Source organism: Bubalus bubalis, chromosome 18, assembly GCF_019923935.1.
Source record: "Bubalus bubalis isolate 160015118507 breed Murrah chromosome 18, NDDB_SH_1, whole genome shotgun sequence".
NCBI lineage: Eukaryota > Metazoa > Chordata > Mammalia > Artiodactyla > Bovidae > Bubalus > Bubalus bubalis.
Genome location: NC_059174.1, coordinates 7,441,074 through 7,458,497, shown reverse-complemented (window position 1 = coordinate 7,458,497; position 17,424 = coordinate 7,441,074). Strand labels below are relative to the sequence as shown.

General features: G+C 40.2%; 1 protein-coding gene, 1 long non-coding RNA gene and 1 other non-coding gene across 4 annotated transcripts; 1 reads left to right on the top strand and 2 right to left on the bottom strand.

Moving 5' to 3' along the window:
* Positions 1-584: 584 nt before the first annotated feature.
* GCSH (glycine cleavage system protein H) lies at positions 585-12,267 on the top strand. Its single transcript, XM_006044485.4, has 5 exons — positions 585-873; positions 4,308-4,387; positions 5,687-5,750; positions 11,249-11,380; positions 12,136-12,267. The coding sequence occupies exons 1-5, from the start codon at positions 726-728 to the stop codon at positions 12,231-12,233; spliced, it is 522 nt and encodes a 173-aa protein (XP_006044547.1). The 5' UTR covers positions 585-725; the 3' UTR covers positions 12,234-12,267.
* Positions 1,302-17,376, bottom strand: LOC123330440. 2 transcript variants are annotated; one of them, XR_006546399.2, is made up of 3 exons: positions 17,222-17,356; positions 5,325-5,514; positions 1,302-1,736 (listed from the first exon to the last, which is right to left on the bottom strand). It is a non-coding gene; the product is annotated as an uncharacterized LOC123330440 (long non-coding RNA). The 2 variants fall into 2 exon arrangements; XR_006546398.2 differs by lacking the exon at positions 5,325-5,514 and having other exon boundaries at positions 17,222-17,376.
* LOC112580523 lies at positions 15,856-15,958 on the bottom strand. The gene has a single exon (XR_003104917.1). It is a non-coding gene; the product is annotated as a U6 spliceosomal RNA (small nuclear RNA).
* Positions 17,377-17,424: the final 48 nt, after the last annotated feature.

Sequence of the window (17,424 nt, the reverse complement as noted above, 5' to 3'; positions counted from 1 at the left end):
GACCCTTCAACAAGTCCTTGCCCCTCTATAAGCTTCATGATTCGCTTTCTCCCCTCTTTGGAGACTGTAGGGTTTGGGGAATATGCAAAGTAATAAAGTTTTCAATATTTCAAAAAGTCAAAGAGAAACTGCATTTGTGTTAGCGCGCCTTTGGCGAGTGCCCAACAACCAACTTTGGCTGGAATGATTCTTTGGATCTGCTATGAATACTGCTCTGGGTGACCTTGATGCTCTTTCCCGAGGACCCAAGACCACCACTCCTGCCTGGAGCCCGTCTCACAGCCTGGGTGGGTCTTGGAACTCACATAAGCTGACTTACAGCTTTCACTCGCCCAGAAGCACCGCCTGAAGGCGTGGTCCCACCCCTCCCGGGACGCCCCGCCCCTCCCGGGACGCCCCGCCCCTCCCGGGACGCCCCGCCCCTCCCGGGACGCCCCGCCCCTCCCGGGACGCCCCGCCCAGCTCGGCCTGGCCCGCCTACTCCAAGAGCCAGTCCCCGCCCCTCGCCACCGCCCCTTCCGGGCCTCAGGGCTTTCCGAGCGTCCACGCCCCTCCCGCATGCGGCCCTGTCAGCCACCCCTCCACTTCCCGGGGCCCCGCCCCCGCGCCCCGGTCCAGCCAGCTCGCTCCGGCTCGCTCCGGCCCGGGGCCGCCCCGTCCCGCCCCGCCCCCGCCGGCCGGGGTGCTCTAGGTGACGCGCGGAGACCCTCTGCACCCGTGCGAACATGGCGCTGCGGGCGGTGCGGAGCGTGCGGGCCGCGGTCGGCAGCCTGCGCGCCATCTCGGCACCCAGCGCGCCCTGCTCGCCGCGGCCCTGGGGACTGCGAGCGGATGCCGTCCGGGAGCTGCGCACCGGCCCTGCTCTGCTGTCGGGTAAGTGCTGGAGGGCACGTGGGCCGAGCCGGGCTGCCTCGGGGGAAAGGGGCTGGGCCTCGATCCTTACCTCGGGTCCTCGGCCGCGGGCCCCCCGGGTCCAGCGAGGCGACCTCTGTGCGCGCTTTTTGTTGCTGGGACCCCGTGTTGCGGCGCCGTTGCTACCTCCCTGAGCTGCTTGGACGGCCCCGCAGCCTTTGTCATGTGGGTTGGGAGCCGGGGCGAGGGGGCGGGGAGACTAAAGACACGCGCGGCCGCCGTGTCCAGGGTGGTTCTGGCAGGAGTGTCGGCCGCTCGCTGCTGCAGACCCGGGCAAGGTCGCCGAGCTCCTTCGTGACCTTAGGTTCCTCGCATTTGTGAGCATCGTGCACCCTAAGAGTGAGGACAAGTAATAGGCTTTACTTTGCTATGCATATCGTCACTGTAAGTTCTGAAGTAAAAGTAAAGCAAGAGCATTTATTTAAACTTAAAGCACTGGATCTAGTTTTACCAGCTAAAGCTAGCATAATTTTGCAGACAACTATTTCCTAAAGCAGTGCGATAAAGTCTCCTGGGTTCCACTGAGAACGTTCTGCTAAAGTCTGTATCGTCGTATATAAAGTATAGTCGTGAATGTGTGTTGGGCTGAAACGAGGCCTTACATACACGGGCTTGAAGTAACTGGGAGACTTGCCCGTAAATATCTTGGCCATCTGTGCTACTCTAGCACAAATGAACGCAGAGGAAAAACTGTTGTACTTCATGCACCAAAACGTGAGGCACTAAGTGCACCTCTTCGCGAACTCCGGCTTCTTACTTGCACGGAGCACAGGTCTGGTGGCTGTTGTCTCATTAAGTTCGTTGTTATAGAAACCTGTTTGGGACTAAAAAAGTTGATAAATTTAGTTCAAAGTCAAACATAACGAAGCTTACTTATCTCCTCCCCACCCCCCACCCCCCCCACCGTAATCTCTCAGATCTGTTGGTGGTACATATCAGTATATTACTAATTTACATACATTAATACATTACTAATTTGAATATAAGGGAAAAGCATTTCTCAGATAACTGACTTTCAAGCCTGTATTTTTTTGGTTAGTTCAGTATTACTTTTTTGCATTGTCCTGTTAACTAGTTAAATATTGCCCAAGATATCAATAGCCATGATTTGGTTGAACACCTGAGTTTTCAATTCTAGAGACTTGAGTTCCAAATTTTGGCTTCCTCTATCTTGGGTGGTCACTTGTTTCCCTCGCTGGAAAAATGGAAATAATAATCCCTACTTTACAGACTTGTTGGATGAAATGAAAGAATGTAACTGCTGTACATATAGCCTGATACATAGTAAGTACTTGATAATGTTACTTAAATGTTAGTGTATAGAATCAGCAGAAAATTGATCAAATGTTAGTATATTTGATTCAGTGACTTTGAAAGGGGGAAAATGCAAAGTTCTCATAAATTACTCAAAACACTTTATTTTCTGGGGGCTGAAACCCATTGTTTTCAAGACTCAAAATAACTATTTACCTAATCTCCTGTTCACCTTTCCTCCCATTGGGCCAGGGGTTAAAGGAGAATTGTACCAATCATTGTTTTTAGCCTAAATTGTGTGGCCTGGTATAAAGACTTAATGGCCTTTGAGGCCAACAGGACCTGGGTGCATTTAGCTTAGCAGTGTTGCTGCCTTTTCCTCTAAACTGTGGTTGCTCAGTTGCTAAAACTGAATGTTGAGTACTCTTGTTCCTCAAGATTATCTTTACAATTAGGCAAGATGGCAAGACCAAGGTCAGGACAGTCAAGTCATATTTATGGTTGTCCAGTCCTTTCTATAAAAAAGTGTATTAGTTTAAACTGCCAGTTCTAGAGTTGTCACAGAATGTTAGGGAGAATTGAGGGCTGTAGCCAGATAACTATATACTAGATGTTTTGCTCAGAATCTTCTTACACTTTAAAAAATTACTTCCCTCCAACTTTTGATTGCTTACTATATGCCAAGGACAGTGTTTAGAACTGGGGCTACAAATGCAATAAACCCTGCTCTTGCTTGCTTTGTGCTTGGTCTACTCCCTGGGGGCAAGTGACAGAAGGGCTGTATCTGTAGCATGTTAAGCGCCACGAGTATGTTGGGGGGAGAGGTGCAGAGAGCTGGGGGAGCAGACTGGACAGCCCAGGAACCCAGGCTTGGAGGGCTAGATAAGGCTGCTGGCAGGAAGAGTTTCTAAGCTGAGATCTGAAAGTAAAGAAAAGGCAGTGGGGAGAGTGGGTTGCAGTAAGAACACTAAGTACAAACAAATCTTAACCTTAGGGAAACATCAGATTAACCTGAAGCATTCAGTAATTTGAAGTGAAGCGGAGCAACTGACTGAGATTTTGCCACCTCTTCCACTGAGGAGTATGACATTCAAGTTATTTAATGAAGGGGGTGGAAATTATACTTTTTATTTACATTCTGGTATCTATCAGAGCTGTGTAATCAAGAGAGTTTAATGTTTTAAGTACAGTTATCTTTTGGGTTAGGGGTAAGAGTGAACTAGCAATACTTTTTTTAAAACAGTATTGAAATTAATGAGCCATTTTCATATTAATTTCGGTACTTTTGGAAAACTGCTTCACTTTAGAATGTGGCATATTTTTAAGAAGATATGCTTTATAAAAAATTTTATTCTTTTAAGTTAAGTAAGTACTATTAATTCCTAAGTAATTTTTTTCACATCACTCAAATTTTGGTAGGTCTTTGTCCCAGGAATCCTTGAGTAGTTTGGCCATCCTTGTATTTGAAAAGAAGCAGGTTATAAAGCCAAGGGCTAACCTATCCAGTGAATGTTGAGCAGAGCTTGCCTTTCTACTGGTTAATGTCTTAGCTCTGAGGTGACAACTGAGTTCTGATGGTATAATTTGCTTCTCATAATGATGGTAGCCACTTTATTCAAGGGCCAACTTGAATTCAGTTAAAGTAGAATCAAGAACTTAGTCAAGTTATAATTGTTCAAGGTCAGTTTTATTCCTGACACAGCTTTACCTAAAGAGGCACATTATTTTTTAGGTTAAATCATTTATGAGCAGTCTTTATGCTCCCAAAATTTCATCACTTTTTCTTCAGAGGGACAGACTTCTTTCTGCAAGACAGACCAGTAATGGATAGGTATACATTTGAAATGTGCTCCAGTATTTGTGTGTATGATTTAGACTGAGTAATGTTGAGTACAAATAATCAAATTGCCAAAAGATCCAAAGGTATTCACATCAAGCCATCTTTGCCTAAATAATATCACTGTTGAGATGTGTCTTTTCATATGATCTGTTTCGTCCTGGGCAGTATACTGTTGAATGACAGTGTCAGTAAGTCAAACAAATACTGGGAAGACCTTGCCTTTTGATAGCATTGATATGAAAAGAAATGCTTTTAAAGAAGTGATGCCACTGCTTTTCTGAAATATTGGTCTTTATTTTAGTGCGGAAATTCACAGAAAAACACGAATGGGTAACAACAGAAAATGGTGTCGGAACAGTGGGAATCAGCAATTTTGCACAGGTACTAGATTGTCTTGAAATATTTAAAACAGTCTGCTTTTGCCTAAATTGGATTGTCTTTATCTTTTAAAATTGTTTATTCTGCCCCTTAGTATCTTGGGCCCTTTAAAAGCCCTTAGAAGAACATCTGTCATAGGTGGAAAAAGAAAAACATAGGAAAGTGTATAGTGTTTTAAGAGAGTAAAAGGTTAACAGTTAATTCAAGAGAAATGTTTGTTTCATATTGGGTCAGTTAAGGAAAGCAGCAGAGCAAGCAAAGGGCTGGAGTGTTAGTGTTTTGTGGATAATAGTGATATACACATGACCTGGGGACTTGAAGAGGGAACACCTAGAATGGCACAGATTACACAAAGATAAACTTTTTATTTAGAGTTTATCTCAACTAATTCCACTATTGCCACTGAGCCTCTAGTTTGATATTGTGTAAAAGAAAACTACAATATTAGAAAACTACACCAGGATTTCCCTGGTGGCTCAGATGGTAAAGCATCTGCCTACAACATGGGAGACCTGGGTTCAATCCCTGGGTTGGGAAGGTCTCCTGAAGGGAATGGCAACCCACTCCAGTATTCTTGCCTGGAAAATCCTGTGGACGGAGGAGCCTATTAGGCTACAGTCCATGGGGTTGCAAAGAGTTGGACACGACTGAGCGACTTGGGTGGGGAGAGGAGGGGGCAGGGGATATTAACTGATGGGAGGATATGGTATTCCTCAGAAATGCTGGGATCTCATGTACTGAGAATCAATGACAGCCATAACTTTGTGGGCATATCTGTGTACCTACTGAGGCCCAGTACAGAACGCTCTGTGAAATACTGTATAAATATTGTCCTCCTCCCCTCAAGTTTATGAGGGGAAATCACTTAACATGGAAAACGACATGCAAAACAATATGTGGTGGATGACCTGAGTCGTACAAGGGGTTGTAACCCACTCACCTGATGGAGAGATCACTATTGATTAGTCAGCAAATCAGTAGGAGAAATGTCCTCAGTAAAATTGCAGAAGTGGAAAAGCACAAAGTGTGTTTGTTCTTAAAGGAGCTAGTCATCTTTTCAGGGACATGTGGTTGGTGACAAGGGTCACTGCCACCTGTGGGCCAGCTGATGGCATGTTTTCTTGCAAGTCCTGAGGTAAGAATAATTTTGCATTTTTAAAGGGTTATAAGAAAAAACAGAATTTGACCCCTCAAGTGTAAAGTATGTACTATTTGAATTAAAGGGATTAAATGCTTGGCTTGTTCCTAATTACTAGATTTAATTTGATTTCTTAGAGATTTTTTTGTTTTTGCTTTTTAAAGGAAGCTTTGGGAGATGTTGTTTACTGTAGTCTGCCTGAAGTTGGGACAAAGTTGAACAAACAAGGTGAGTGTTTTTCTCTTCTTGGTATGTCATGACTCATGCCATGAGTTTTATCTTGAATAATGACTTGTCTGCATCTTATTGCCATCCCTAGCTGTAAGGAATGATGATAGTGAAGAAGAGTGAACATCTTCATATTTTATAATGGAAGGTAGGAAGTAGAGAGAAATGGCTCTTAGTACCATCTCTGCCACACATTAATGCATTAGGGATATAGCTGAGGCTCCAGTGTTCTTGCCTGGAGAATCCCAGGGACGGGGGAGCCTGGTGGGCTGCCGTCTATGGGGTCGCACAGAGTCGGACGTGACTGAAGCGACTTAGCAGCAGCAGCCGCAGAGGTCTCTTAAGTTTAAAAAATAAAATCTGTATTTCTTTGGAGGCAGTAACGAATATCAGAACATGAGTTCATGAGTCAGAATCTGGTTTTAAATTCAGGCCCCTCAACATATCAGCTGTGTGATTTGGCCGAAATTACTTAATGTAGACCTCATCTGTGAGTTAGGATAATAATAACTGCCTCATATAGTAGTTGTAAAGATTAAATGGAATTAGCATAATATCCAGCATAAGATTTGTTGTTGTTTAGTCACTAAGTTGTGTCCAACTCTTTTGCAACCCTTTGGACTGTGGCCCGCCAGGCTCCTCTGTCCGTGGGATCTTCCAGGCAAGAATCTTGGAGTGGGTTGCCATTCCTCCTCTTCCTGACCCAGGCATAGAACTCATGTCTCCTGCATTGGCAGGTGGATTCTTTACCACAGAGATTAGTACTTGATAAATGACAAGCAGTAAAACCACATGTATTATTATTCATGGGCTCCTTTACATGTATAAGACACTGCTAGAGAATTTAAGTATCTGTTTTCTAATATCTTTGACAATATTGGCCCTATCTTTTTCTGCTTAAACTTTCCCTATCATTTATCTTGTTTAAACTTTCTTTTTATCTGTACATCAGTTGTTTTCTTTTTTATGCTTAATTTAAAAATTTCCATAAATAAAAATATGTTGAGTAACCTCCTTAAACTAATGAATGCTTTAAACTTTCTGCCAAAGGTGTTTTTTTAAATTGATACAAAATTTATATATGGTGAAAATGCCTAGATCTAGATCTTAACTAGATCTAGGCATTAACTATATACTCTTAACTGTATAATCCAAACAGTTTTGATAAATGATAATCTCCTCTCTGATTTCTATCACCATAGATTACTTCTGCCTGTTCTTTAACTTCATTTAAAAGGAATCGGACAATATTATGCCTGGTTTCTTTTGTCTACCATCATGAGTTTGAGATACATTCATATTAAGTGCTCAGTAATTTGCTTTTTATGCCAGTGGTGTCCCATTGTGTTTGCTGAAGTTGTTATACTATTTGTATTCTCACCAACAGTATCAGAGTTCCATGTACAACATATCTCATTGTGGTTTTAACGTGCATTTCCCTAGTGACAGATTACTCACCTTTCCATGTGCTTTTTGCCACTCACATCTTTTTGAAGTCTCTAATTTATCTTTTTTACCATTGATTTTAGGCATCTTTTATAAATTCTAGATACAAAACCTTTTTCAGATATGTATTTTATGAATATTTTGTCATATTTATGTATAAAACATTATGTCTTCTCTAAGATATCTTTGTCTGTCTTCATAGTTCCCAGATTATATACCCCAGTAACATGAGGTGCTGTGGGATATTTTTAATTTTTAACATCTGTTGGACACAGCACAAACTAAGAATCAGTGAAGTTAACAATTGCAATATTGAATCTTACTCTATTACTTTGGGTAATGTATCTTTGAAGCAAGTACTACACAGTTGGTGTGGAACATGAGGTTGGGCATTGGTTGATATGACCTGATTCCCTGATGGAGAACTTATACAATATGCAGCAGACACACTTATATCTGTAAATTGTAATTAAGAATGAAAATTCTATTTTTGTTCAACTTCTGTATTTTTTTTTTAAACTGCTATTCAATTGTTAGGATATAAAAACCTTCTAAGTAGCTTGGACCTGACCTCTTAATAAATTGAAATGTTAGGTATTTGTTTTGGTCTAGGAGAAGGCAATGGCAACCCACTGCAGTACTCTTACCTGGCAAATCCCATGGACAGAGGAGCCTGGTAGGCTGCAGTCCATGGGGTTGCTAGGAGTCAGACATGACTTCACTTTCACGCATTGGAGAAGGAAATGGCAACCCACTCCAGTGTTCTTGCCTGGAGAATCCCAGGGACGGGGGAGCCTGGTGGGCTGTCGTCTATGGGGTCGCACAGAATCGGACACTACTGAAGTGACTTAGCAGCAGCAGGAGCAGCAATTACCACGAAATCCCCACCAAGGGCACTATGAACTGAGAAAGGGCACGGTATGGGCAACTCAGGTCCATACCAAGGTTCACAGAGATTGAACATTTCATTATTAGGTATATTTAGCTGTGGGAGTTTTCACAGATGCCCACTATCAGATGAAGCAGTTCCCTTCTATATCTAGTTTGCTGAGATTATCATTTGTGGATGTTGAATTTTTGTTGAATTTTCTCCATCTGTTGACATGTTTGAAGGGTTTTTCTTGTTTATGTGATGAATGATGATTCATTTTTGAATGTTAAACATTCATTTTGACTGTTTAACCAACCTTGGATTCCTGGTAGTCATTGTGTAAGAATTGTTTTTTTATGGTGGATTCATGTTGATGTATGGCAAAACCAATACAATACTGTAAAGTAATTAACCTCCAATTAAAATAATTTATATTATAAAAATAAAAATATTAAAAATAAAAATGTTTTTTAAAAAATGACTGTTGATTTGCTGTTTTTTACATTATGTTCATGAGAGATACTGGTCTTTTCTTAAAATGGCTTTGTCAAATTTTGGAATCTGTTCTATCTGCCACATAAAATAAGTTTAGAAATATTCCCACCTCTTTTTCTGAAAGAATGTGCATCAGTCTTGATAGCTCTTCATCAATTTTATCAATCTCTTGAAAGAATTTCTACTATGTAGAATTCATTTCTACTATGCTAAATTTTCTGTTTTACATTTCATTTATTTTTTCATGGCTTTATTTTCTTCCTCCAACTTAATGTTTTCTCGCTTCCGGAAATTTGTGGGTTTGTTTCCACAGTTTTTCTTAAATTGACTTTTTATCTGTACTGTAAAATGCCGTCTCCCTTGCAATGAGTGGCAGCTAAAATCTAGTTTGATGCTTTTTTTTTTGTTGGTTGTGCTGGTTATTCGTTGTTGCAAGGGCTTTTGTCTATTTGTGGGTAGCAGGGGCTGTCCTCTAGCTGGAGTACACAGGCTTGTCATTCCGGGGCTTCTCTTGTTGCGAAGCATGGGCTGTAGGTGTGTGGGCTTCAGTAGTTGTGGCTCATGAGCTCAGTAGTTGCAGCACACAGGCTTAGTTGCTCCACAGCATGTGGGAGTCTTTCTGGATCAGGGACTGAACCCATGACCCCTGCAGGCAGGTTCTTAACCATTGGACCACCAGGGAAGTCCCTAAAAATCATTTTTTTTTTTAAGAATCAAAAGTGTCATCTCTTCTTTTGAATGTTGCCTCTTCTCTCTAAACTGCCTTCTTTTGTTCATTTTCTAGTATCTTTAGAAGCCAGGTCATTTATTTTAAGATGTTATTTTTAAATAAAACCTAAAGATATAACAAACTGTGAAGAGCTCTTCAAGAGAAGAGAATACCATACCATCTTACCTGTCTCCTCAGAAACCTGTATGCAGGTCAAAAAGCAACAGTTAGAACCCTGTATGGATCAACTGATTGGTTCAAGATTGAGAAAGGAGTAGGACAGGGCTGTCTACTGTCACTCTGTCTAACTAACCTATACACTGAGCACATCATGAGAAATGCTGGGCTAGACGAGTTACAAGCTGGCATCAAGACAGGTGGGAAAGGGACTTTCCTGGTGGTCTAGTGGCTAAGACTCTACTCCCTAATGCAGGGGGCCTGGGTCTGATCCCTGGTCAAGTAAAGTAGATCCCATATGCTACAACTAAGAGCCTGCATGCTGCAACTAAAGATCCTGCGTACTGCAACTAACACCCAGTTCAGTCAAAAAAAAAGAAAAGATAGATGGGAGAAACATCAACCTCAGATATGCAGATGATACCACTCTAAATGGCAGAAAGCAAAGAGGAATTAAAGAGCTTCTTAGTGAAGGAGGAAAGTGAAAAAACTGGCTTGAAACTCAACACTGAAAACTAAGATCATGGCATCTGGTCCCATTACTTCATGGCAGATAGAAGGGGAAAAGGTGGAAGCAGTGACAGATCTCTTCTTCTTGGGCTCTAAAAATCACTGCAGATGGTGACTGCAGCCATGAAATCAGAAGGCGATTGCTTCTTGGCAGGAAAGCTATGACAAACCTAGACAGTGTGTTGAAAAGCAGTCAATACTCTGCCAACAAAGGTCTGTATAGTCAAGGCTATGATCTTCCCAGTGGTCATGCAAGGTCGTCAGAGATGACTGTAAAGAAGGCAGAACGCCAAAGAATTGCCTTCAAACTATGGTGCTGGAGAAGACTCCTGAAAGTCCCTTGGACAGCAAGGAGATCAAACCAGTCAATCTTGAGGGAAATCATCAACCCTGAATATTGATTGGAAGAACTGATGGTGAAGCTGAAGCTTCAGTATTTTGATCATCTGATGCGAAGAGCTGACTCATTAGAAAAGATACTGATGCTGGGAAAGATTGAGGGCAGAAGAAAAGGGTGTCAGAGGATGAGATGTCTGGATGGCATCATGAATGCAATGGACATGAACTCAGGCAAACTTTAGGAGATGGTGAGGGACAGGGAGGCCTGGTGCACTGCAGTCCATGGGGTTGCAGAGTCGGACATGACAGGGTGACTGAACAAAAGATATTATTTCCTTATATACACTACTTCAGCTCTACCCCCACAAACTGGTATGTTATATTCACATTCAGTTCAGATCAATTTTAGATGGTCTTTCTTCATGTTCATTGATCCTTTCTTCTGTATCCAGTCAACTCTTAGTTGACTGGATAGTCAACTTAGCCATCTAGTGAATATTTTATTTTAGATAGGCCTTCCAGTTCTAGAATGTCCATTTTTAAAATTATTAGTTTTTTGCAGGTATTCCCCCAAACATTGACTCACTGTGATTTTATAACAGATGTTTTGAGATTCTCTGCTAATTCCAGTATGTGGGTCTGTGGAACATTTTGAGATCTTTATACTGACTACTTTTCCACTTTGGCAGGCCCATACTCAATCCTCTGACCCCTTGAGCAAATAAGACTATGGTTTTTTACTTGTTCTAGTTACACTGTGCTGTTTGGATGGGGTAGTGTTGTCAGGCTACAAATTGTATAAATGAAGATCTTGCATGACAAAACCTATGGTTTTATTTAAAGATATTTAGATCTTTTTATCATGACTATAGAGGTGATCACTTTTCTCTATTTTGTATTTTGGGATCACTAACTTGACATTTCATATTTTCTTTAATTTTCTCAATTTAGAGGAGTTTGGTGCTTTGGAAAGTGTGAAAGCTGCTAGTGAACTCTATTCTCCTCTATCAGGAGAAGTAACTGAAATTAATAAAGCTCTAGCAGAAAATCCAGGACTTGTCAACAAGTCTTGTTACGAAGATGGTAAGTTGTTGCTGAAAATTTTTTTAAGGATTGTTTGCTGCAGTTAACATTTAATCTAGACTATAAAGCAATCTTTAACTGATTGTGATTTCTTTTTGTACTTCTTGGTATTATAATAAAGACATTATGCTTTAAAAAGAAAAAACACAGGTTAGGTTATATTTTAGATCTCTGTCAATAAAAGCATTGCCTAATTTTATAGGGTTCTTAGTATTGTAGTTGTAGACTCATTATAAACACTTCAAAGTACTTACCTCTTCAGTCATAAAGCATTAATCACATTTTGTGATAAAGGTGGTTAATAATTATTGCATTCAGTTTTCTCATATTTTCATCTTCATAATAATGTAGTAAGGTAAACTAGTAGTAGTTTTTTCCCTTTCATAGATGAAATTCTCAGAGGATTTCTTTGGTAAGGTCAAACAGCCAATAAAATGCAAAATTAGCATTAAGTTGTAGTTTTCTATTTCCTATCACCTACTTCTCTCTTCTAATGCTTTCTAATGCCATTAATTTCAGTAGTTCCAGTGTTGGTGTTCTTTATTTTATATACCTGTATATTTGGATCCCTGTGTAAAGTTGTTAATGCTTATTAACTACAACCTAAGATTTCTTAATCCATGATGGTACAATTTCTTCTGGTTCTTTATCATTATTATATGTAAGAAATATTAATTTAATTCTTAAGGTTAAAATTTATGTGACTTTCTCTTTTAAAAGGTGATTTGGAATATGATACTTTTTTTTGGTTGCAGGTTGGCTGATCAAGATGACATTCAGTAACCCTTCAGAACTAGATGAACTAATGAGTGAAGAAGCATATGAGAAATACATAAAATCTATTGAGGAGTGAAACTGGAACCCCTAAATAAACTACTTTGAAACAACTTAATCTAGCATAGTTGTCTTAAATTAGTGGTGGATAGATATTTGGAAAGCAACTTTTAGCAAAAGAAACTACTTGTAACAATGTTTCCTGAAGAAAATACCCCTTAACTTTCTAATGACTTCAGATAAACACTGCATCTTTTTCCACAGCATCCTGTGATTTTTAGGCTAGGCTCCAGTTATAATATTCAGAATTCCTGAAATTATCTCTGGTAAAACTAATTATAAAAATTATGTAATTCAAGGATACCATGGTTATCTTACACCTTATATGACTTGTAACTTGCTTACAGCTATCCTTGGATTTGGGTCAAAATTATCTTTCCACTAGAAATAACTGCCAGTGGAGAAAAGTTTGTTAGTTGTATAGTGTCCATTGAAGAATATTACTATCTTAATTTTGCAATACACTGTGTTTGCTGGTGCTATTTTTATACAGTGAAGCAACAGCCTTGCAGGAGAATAAACAATAATAAAATATTCAAATTCTTAATCATGTATTTTGTTCTGCTGTTAATATGTCATAGTATGTTACCTAGTATTTATAAAGATGCTAATTTTAACTTATGGGAAGTCTTTTTTTTTTTTTTTTTTTTTTAAGGAGATTTAAGTCCTGACAATGAGAAAGTTCCAAGAAAATGTTTCCTTTTAGTCACAAACCTGGCTTTTCTTAAGCAAAGATCTAGTTGCCTGATAACATCAAGTACTATTTTTTTATTATCTTTAATGTATTGAAAAAGAAATCACTGACCTTGTTTTTCTGTCATGCTAAATTAGAAGAGTGGAGTAAAAACAAGAAAAGGTGAAATTGTGACCAGCCTAGCACATGACAGCCTTAAGAAAGCTAAGCCACATAAGTAATGGGAATAGAAGTGGACACAGTGAAACTTGTGGCCAACATAGCATACACTAAGAACAAACTCTTCTATAATTTTCCCAATACTGGAGGAGAAAGCAAGTATTTAGGGATTACTGTCTTCTGATAAATAAAGAACAAACACGAGAACCTAGAGTATGTAGATAGATAAGTAACATACAAGCCTTTCCTGTTGCTCTGCAAAATGGATGCATTCTTTCCAGGACTGAGCCAGAAGCCCTGTCACTGCTGAGCTGTCTGTTAATAATCTATTTCCTTTGGAACTAGAAATGGATAAGTAATAATTGCTCATCTTAGTCTAAATAATTAAATTGTTTTAAAGGTGCTCTTTTGTATTACCTTCTTTGGTCTTTACAATAGCCAGAGCTCAGTAGGGCATATCTATAACTACCACCATTTCACAGATGAGGTGATGGAAAGGATAAAAGCTGGAAGTTATGTTTAGGGTTTTCACATTTCCTGATTCACTATCAGTTCCTTTGCAAATGTATGTTACTATAAAAATACAAGGGAATTACCTGGAGATCCAGTGGTTAGGACTCTCACTATGCAATGAAAGTTAGGCACTTTAATTGCTGGGGCCCAGGTTCAATCCCTGGTTGGGGAACTAAGACCGCACAACATGTGTGACGTAGCCAAATATATATATTTAAATGGGAATCTAGTCAAAGCTATGGTTTTTCTAGTAGTCATGTATGGATATGAGATTTGGACCATAAAGAAAGCTGAGTGCTGAAGAACTGTGGTGTTGGAGAAGGCTCTTGAGAGTCCCTTGGACTGCAAGGAGATCCAACCAGTCTATCCTAGAGGAAATCAGTCCTGAATATTCATTGGAAAGACTGATGCAGAAGCTCCAATACTTTGGCTACATGATGCAAAGAACTGACTCTTTTGGAAAAGACCCTGATGCTGGTAAAGATCGAAGGCAGGAGGAGAAGGGGGCGACAGAGGATGAGATGGTTGGATGGCATCACTGACTCGGACATGAGTTTGAGCAAGCTCCAAGAGTTGGTGATGGACAGGGAAACCTGGCGTGCTGCAGTGCATGGGGTCGAAAGAGTTGGATACAGCTGAATGACTGAACTGAACTGTGAGTCTGATGGGGAAGGGGATGGGATCAAAGAACAGCTATCACAACTTGGTCTTTCACAGTTTAGAACAGAGCCAATTCAGTTCTGTTATAGTGCTGCTGAAAATAATAGGTGTTGAATGGCCCTTCAAATGGACTAAATCAACAAAGAATTCAGTTTCTCAGACCTCATTCCTTTGAATCATTTTGGTCTTAATAGAGAAGCTTAACCTATGTTTTGAATAATGCTCTCTAATTAAAACTCAAGAAATGAAACAGGTAACCCTGAAGGTTAAGTTTCTTTTTTTTTTCATTTCCCTGAAGTTGACAGCCTTAAGTTTTAATAAATAAACCACTAGAGAGCTCGCTATAGGCGTGCTTGTATGAAAATGAGGCTGGTACTTCAGATCACCTCAGCATAATCAACTTCAGAATTTTTCTGAATTTCTGCAGTTTTGGGCTGCTAATATGTCAGGGTACCACCCACTTTCGGTTTTTAAAAATAGGTTAAGTATATAACTTACTACTCAACAATCACTGTATTATTTCAGACCCAATCATACATCTATATTTGTGATGAACTTTTTTCTTACCAGCAACATGGTTTTACTATTGACTACTTCCTCCACCCCTTTTAAGTGGACTTTTTTTTTTTAGGGTTAGATATAGGTTCAAAACTGAATGGAAAGTTTCTGTATACCTCCTGCCACCATTTTGGTGTTTTTAAAACACCCCTTTGCCAACTCTGAGATCTTTTTCTACAAGAACTTTTGTATCTTGATTCCATCTCTACTTTGGCATTTTATAAACATGACTAGCTAAACACACTTGTCCATTTGTTTCTGCTCAGTCATGCTATCAAACTTCTACTTGCTAGGCCTCAGTGGTGATTACAAGCCCCTTTAAAAAGGGTATGCAGGCATAATTAGTGTGAAGCACATCAGTTGCCACATCTTCCAACTTCCACATGTACTTAGGGCAAGGTGCTTTCAGTCAACATGTTTAATTAACAGTCATTTAATAAATCTTAGTTAAGACTTTTGGTATACTTCCCAGAAACTGAGAATGTAGTTTTAATGAGTGGGGTAACAAATCCTGCTAGTTAGGTGGTTTCAAATTTTCCATTTTTCAACAGAACTGGAGGTCCTTCCTAACCAGTCTGTCTGCTGAAGTTAAGAAACACGGCAATGACAAAATCCCTTTCGTGTGTGTCTTCCTATGAACAAGTTATTTCACTCAGCTTACATCTATGAAAAAAAATGAATAAAATTGAGACTGAATCTCTCATTCTGGTAATATGTAATATTTTCCCATAGATACATGAATTGATGAGAGAACAGCCCCATATTTTGTATACTGTCAGTAACATCTTTTGTTTACTATTTGTAAACACAAGGAATACACTCCTATTATTTGCTGAGTAGAAATAAAGGTGATTATATATCTGAAAACAAATCTAGTTGTTTTAGCTTTACAGTCTTAGGAAAATGTTTTAAATTTAATTTTCAAATTATATTTTTGTGTTAGGATGAAATTATGTGGATAAAATAAAAATACAGTTATGAATTTAAGGGGAAAAATCAAAAGAAAAATTTCCATTTTTTCTTTCACTTTATATAGTTTTTTTCCTTTACCATTAAAATATATATAGAATGCTTCACAAACTTGCGTGTCATCCTTGCACAGTGACCACACTAATCTCTGTATTATTCCAATTTTAGCATATGTGCTGCAAAGCGAGCACAAAATTATCCATTTTTTTCATGTATTTTGATCATCTGGATGTTACATCCTTTAACATTTATGATTGGGAACTTCCTGATGTCCCAGTGGTTATGATTCTGGGCTTTCACTGCAGGGGCCCATGTTCAATCCCTGGTTTAAAGAAGTGATATTCCATGTGGGTCAGTCACATAAAAAAGAAAATATAATTGAAAACTTTATGTTTTAACACAAAAAATGTGGAATGAGGCATGCAGTTTTGCATAATTCTTAGAAGTATGCAGAAATACTATTAATTACAGGTTATAAAATAGAAAAGATCCAGAAGTGTATTTTTAATTAAAGAATACCTTAATAAGTAATCATATTCTAGAAAAGTATGTTGTTCTAAGGTCTTAGAATGTCGTATTTATGTCATAAAAATGGTCTCCATACAATTGATAGGCTTTGTAATTAATATAGTGTATGTCAGTCACTTTGGACTCTTTTGAGACCCCATGGGCTGTAGCCTGCTAAGCTCCTCTGTCCATGGAATTTTACTAGGCAAGAATACTGGAGTGGGTTGCCATTTCCTTCTCAAGGGGCTCTTCCAAACCCAGGGATCGAACAGGGTCTCCTGCACTGCAGACAGACTCTTTACCATCGTAGTCATCAGGGTAGCCCAAACAGCTTTTAATCACAGTGGTACAAAAGGCTGATATTTCTCAAGCAGTAACAGTTACACTTTTAAAAGCAGAAAGGCTTTGGAACCAGAACTGAACCACCACGAATGCCTGATTTGGGGCAGTTTCCCATTCCTGGCTGCACCTTGGGATGCTCGAAAGTACTAGCACCAAAAGTGGGAGGGGAGGAGAGGGGGACTTTTCACTGTCTTCAACGAGTTCCTCAGCTGATTTAACGACGTGGGGCTATTTTTGACATCTGTAGAAGATATGCCAACGCCCACTTCACAGGTTGCACTGCTACAAAACTTGGGTTCAAACTAGTCCCGCCCAGTCAAGTAAGCGGCTTAAACGCCGACTGTTAAGTTTCTGGCCTGTACCGCCCCAGCACAGTCCTTATGTGGGGAAGGGCAATTTGGAGACAGTTGGCAAAATCTGGGGACAATTTCGTTCATCTGGTACCTCGTGGGTAGAGGCCAGGGATGCTACTATCCACCCGTCATCACAGAACCAACCGCGCCACGGGCAACGGTGCTGAGGGAGAGACCCTGGCTCTCTGAGGGGAAGCTGAGTCCTCGCTTTCTAACTCCAAGGCCTGACGGGCGCCTAAGGGGACACAGTACCTCGCCATGTAACCTCCCGCACGCTCACGAGCTGTGAGCGCCTCACGCGCCGGTGGAAAGTTGGCGGTCGCGCACAGGCTGTCGGGAGCACGCGCCAACCGCGGTCAGTCAGAACCGCTTCCCACGCTGAGCTTTGTTGCGCGGGGCGAAAGTACGTCACTTCCGCCGCGAATCCCCTCCCTCCCCCTCCAGGGACCGCCCAT

Excerpts from the sequence above, each read along its gene's own strand:
- GCSH (XM_006044485.4), top strand. The coding sequence starts at position 726 with ATGGCGCTGCGGGCGGTGCGGAGCGTGCGGGCCGCGGTCGGCAGCCTG. Across the intron at positions 874-4,307 it reads CGGCCCTGCTCTGCTGTCGG|TGCGGAAATTCACAGAAAAA; the intron begins GTAAGTGCTGGA and ends TCTTTATTTTAG. Across the intron at positions 5,751-11,248 it reads GACAAAGTTGAACAAACAAG|AGGAGTTTGGTGCTTTGGAA; the intron begins GTGAGTGTTTTT and ends TTCTCAATTTAG.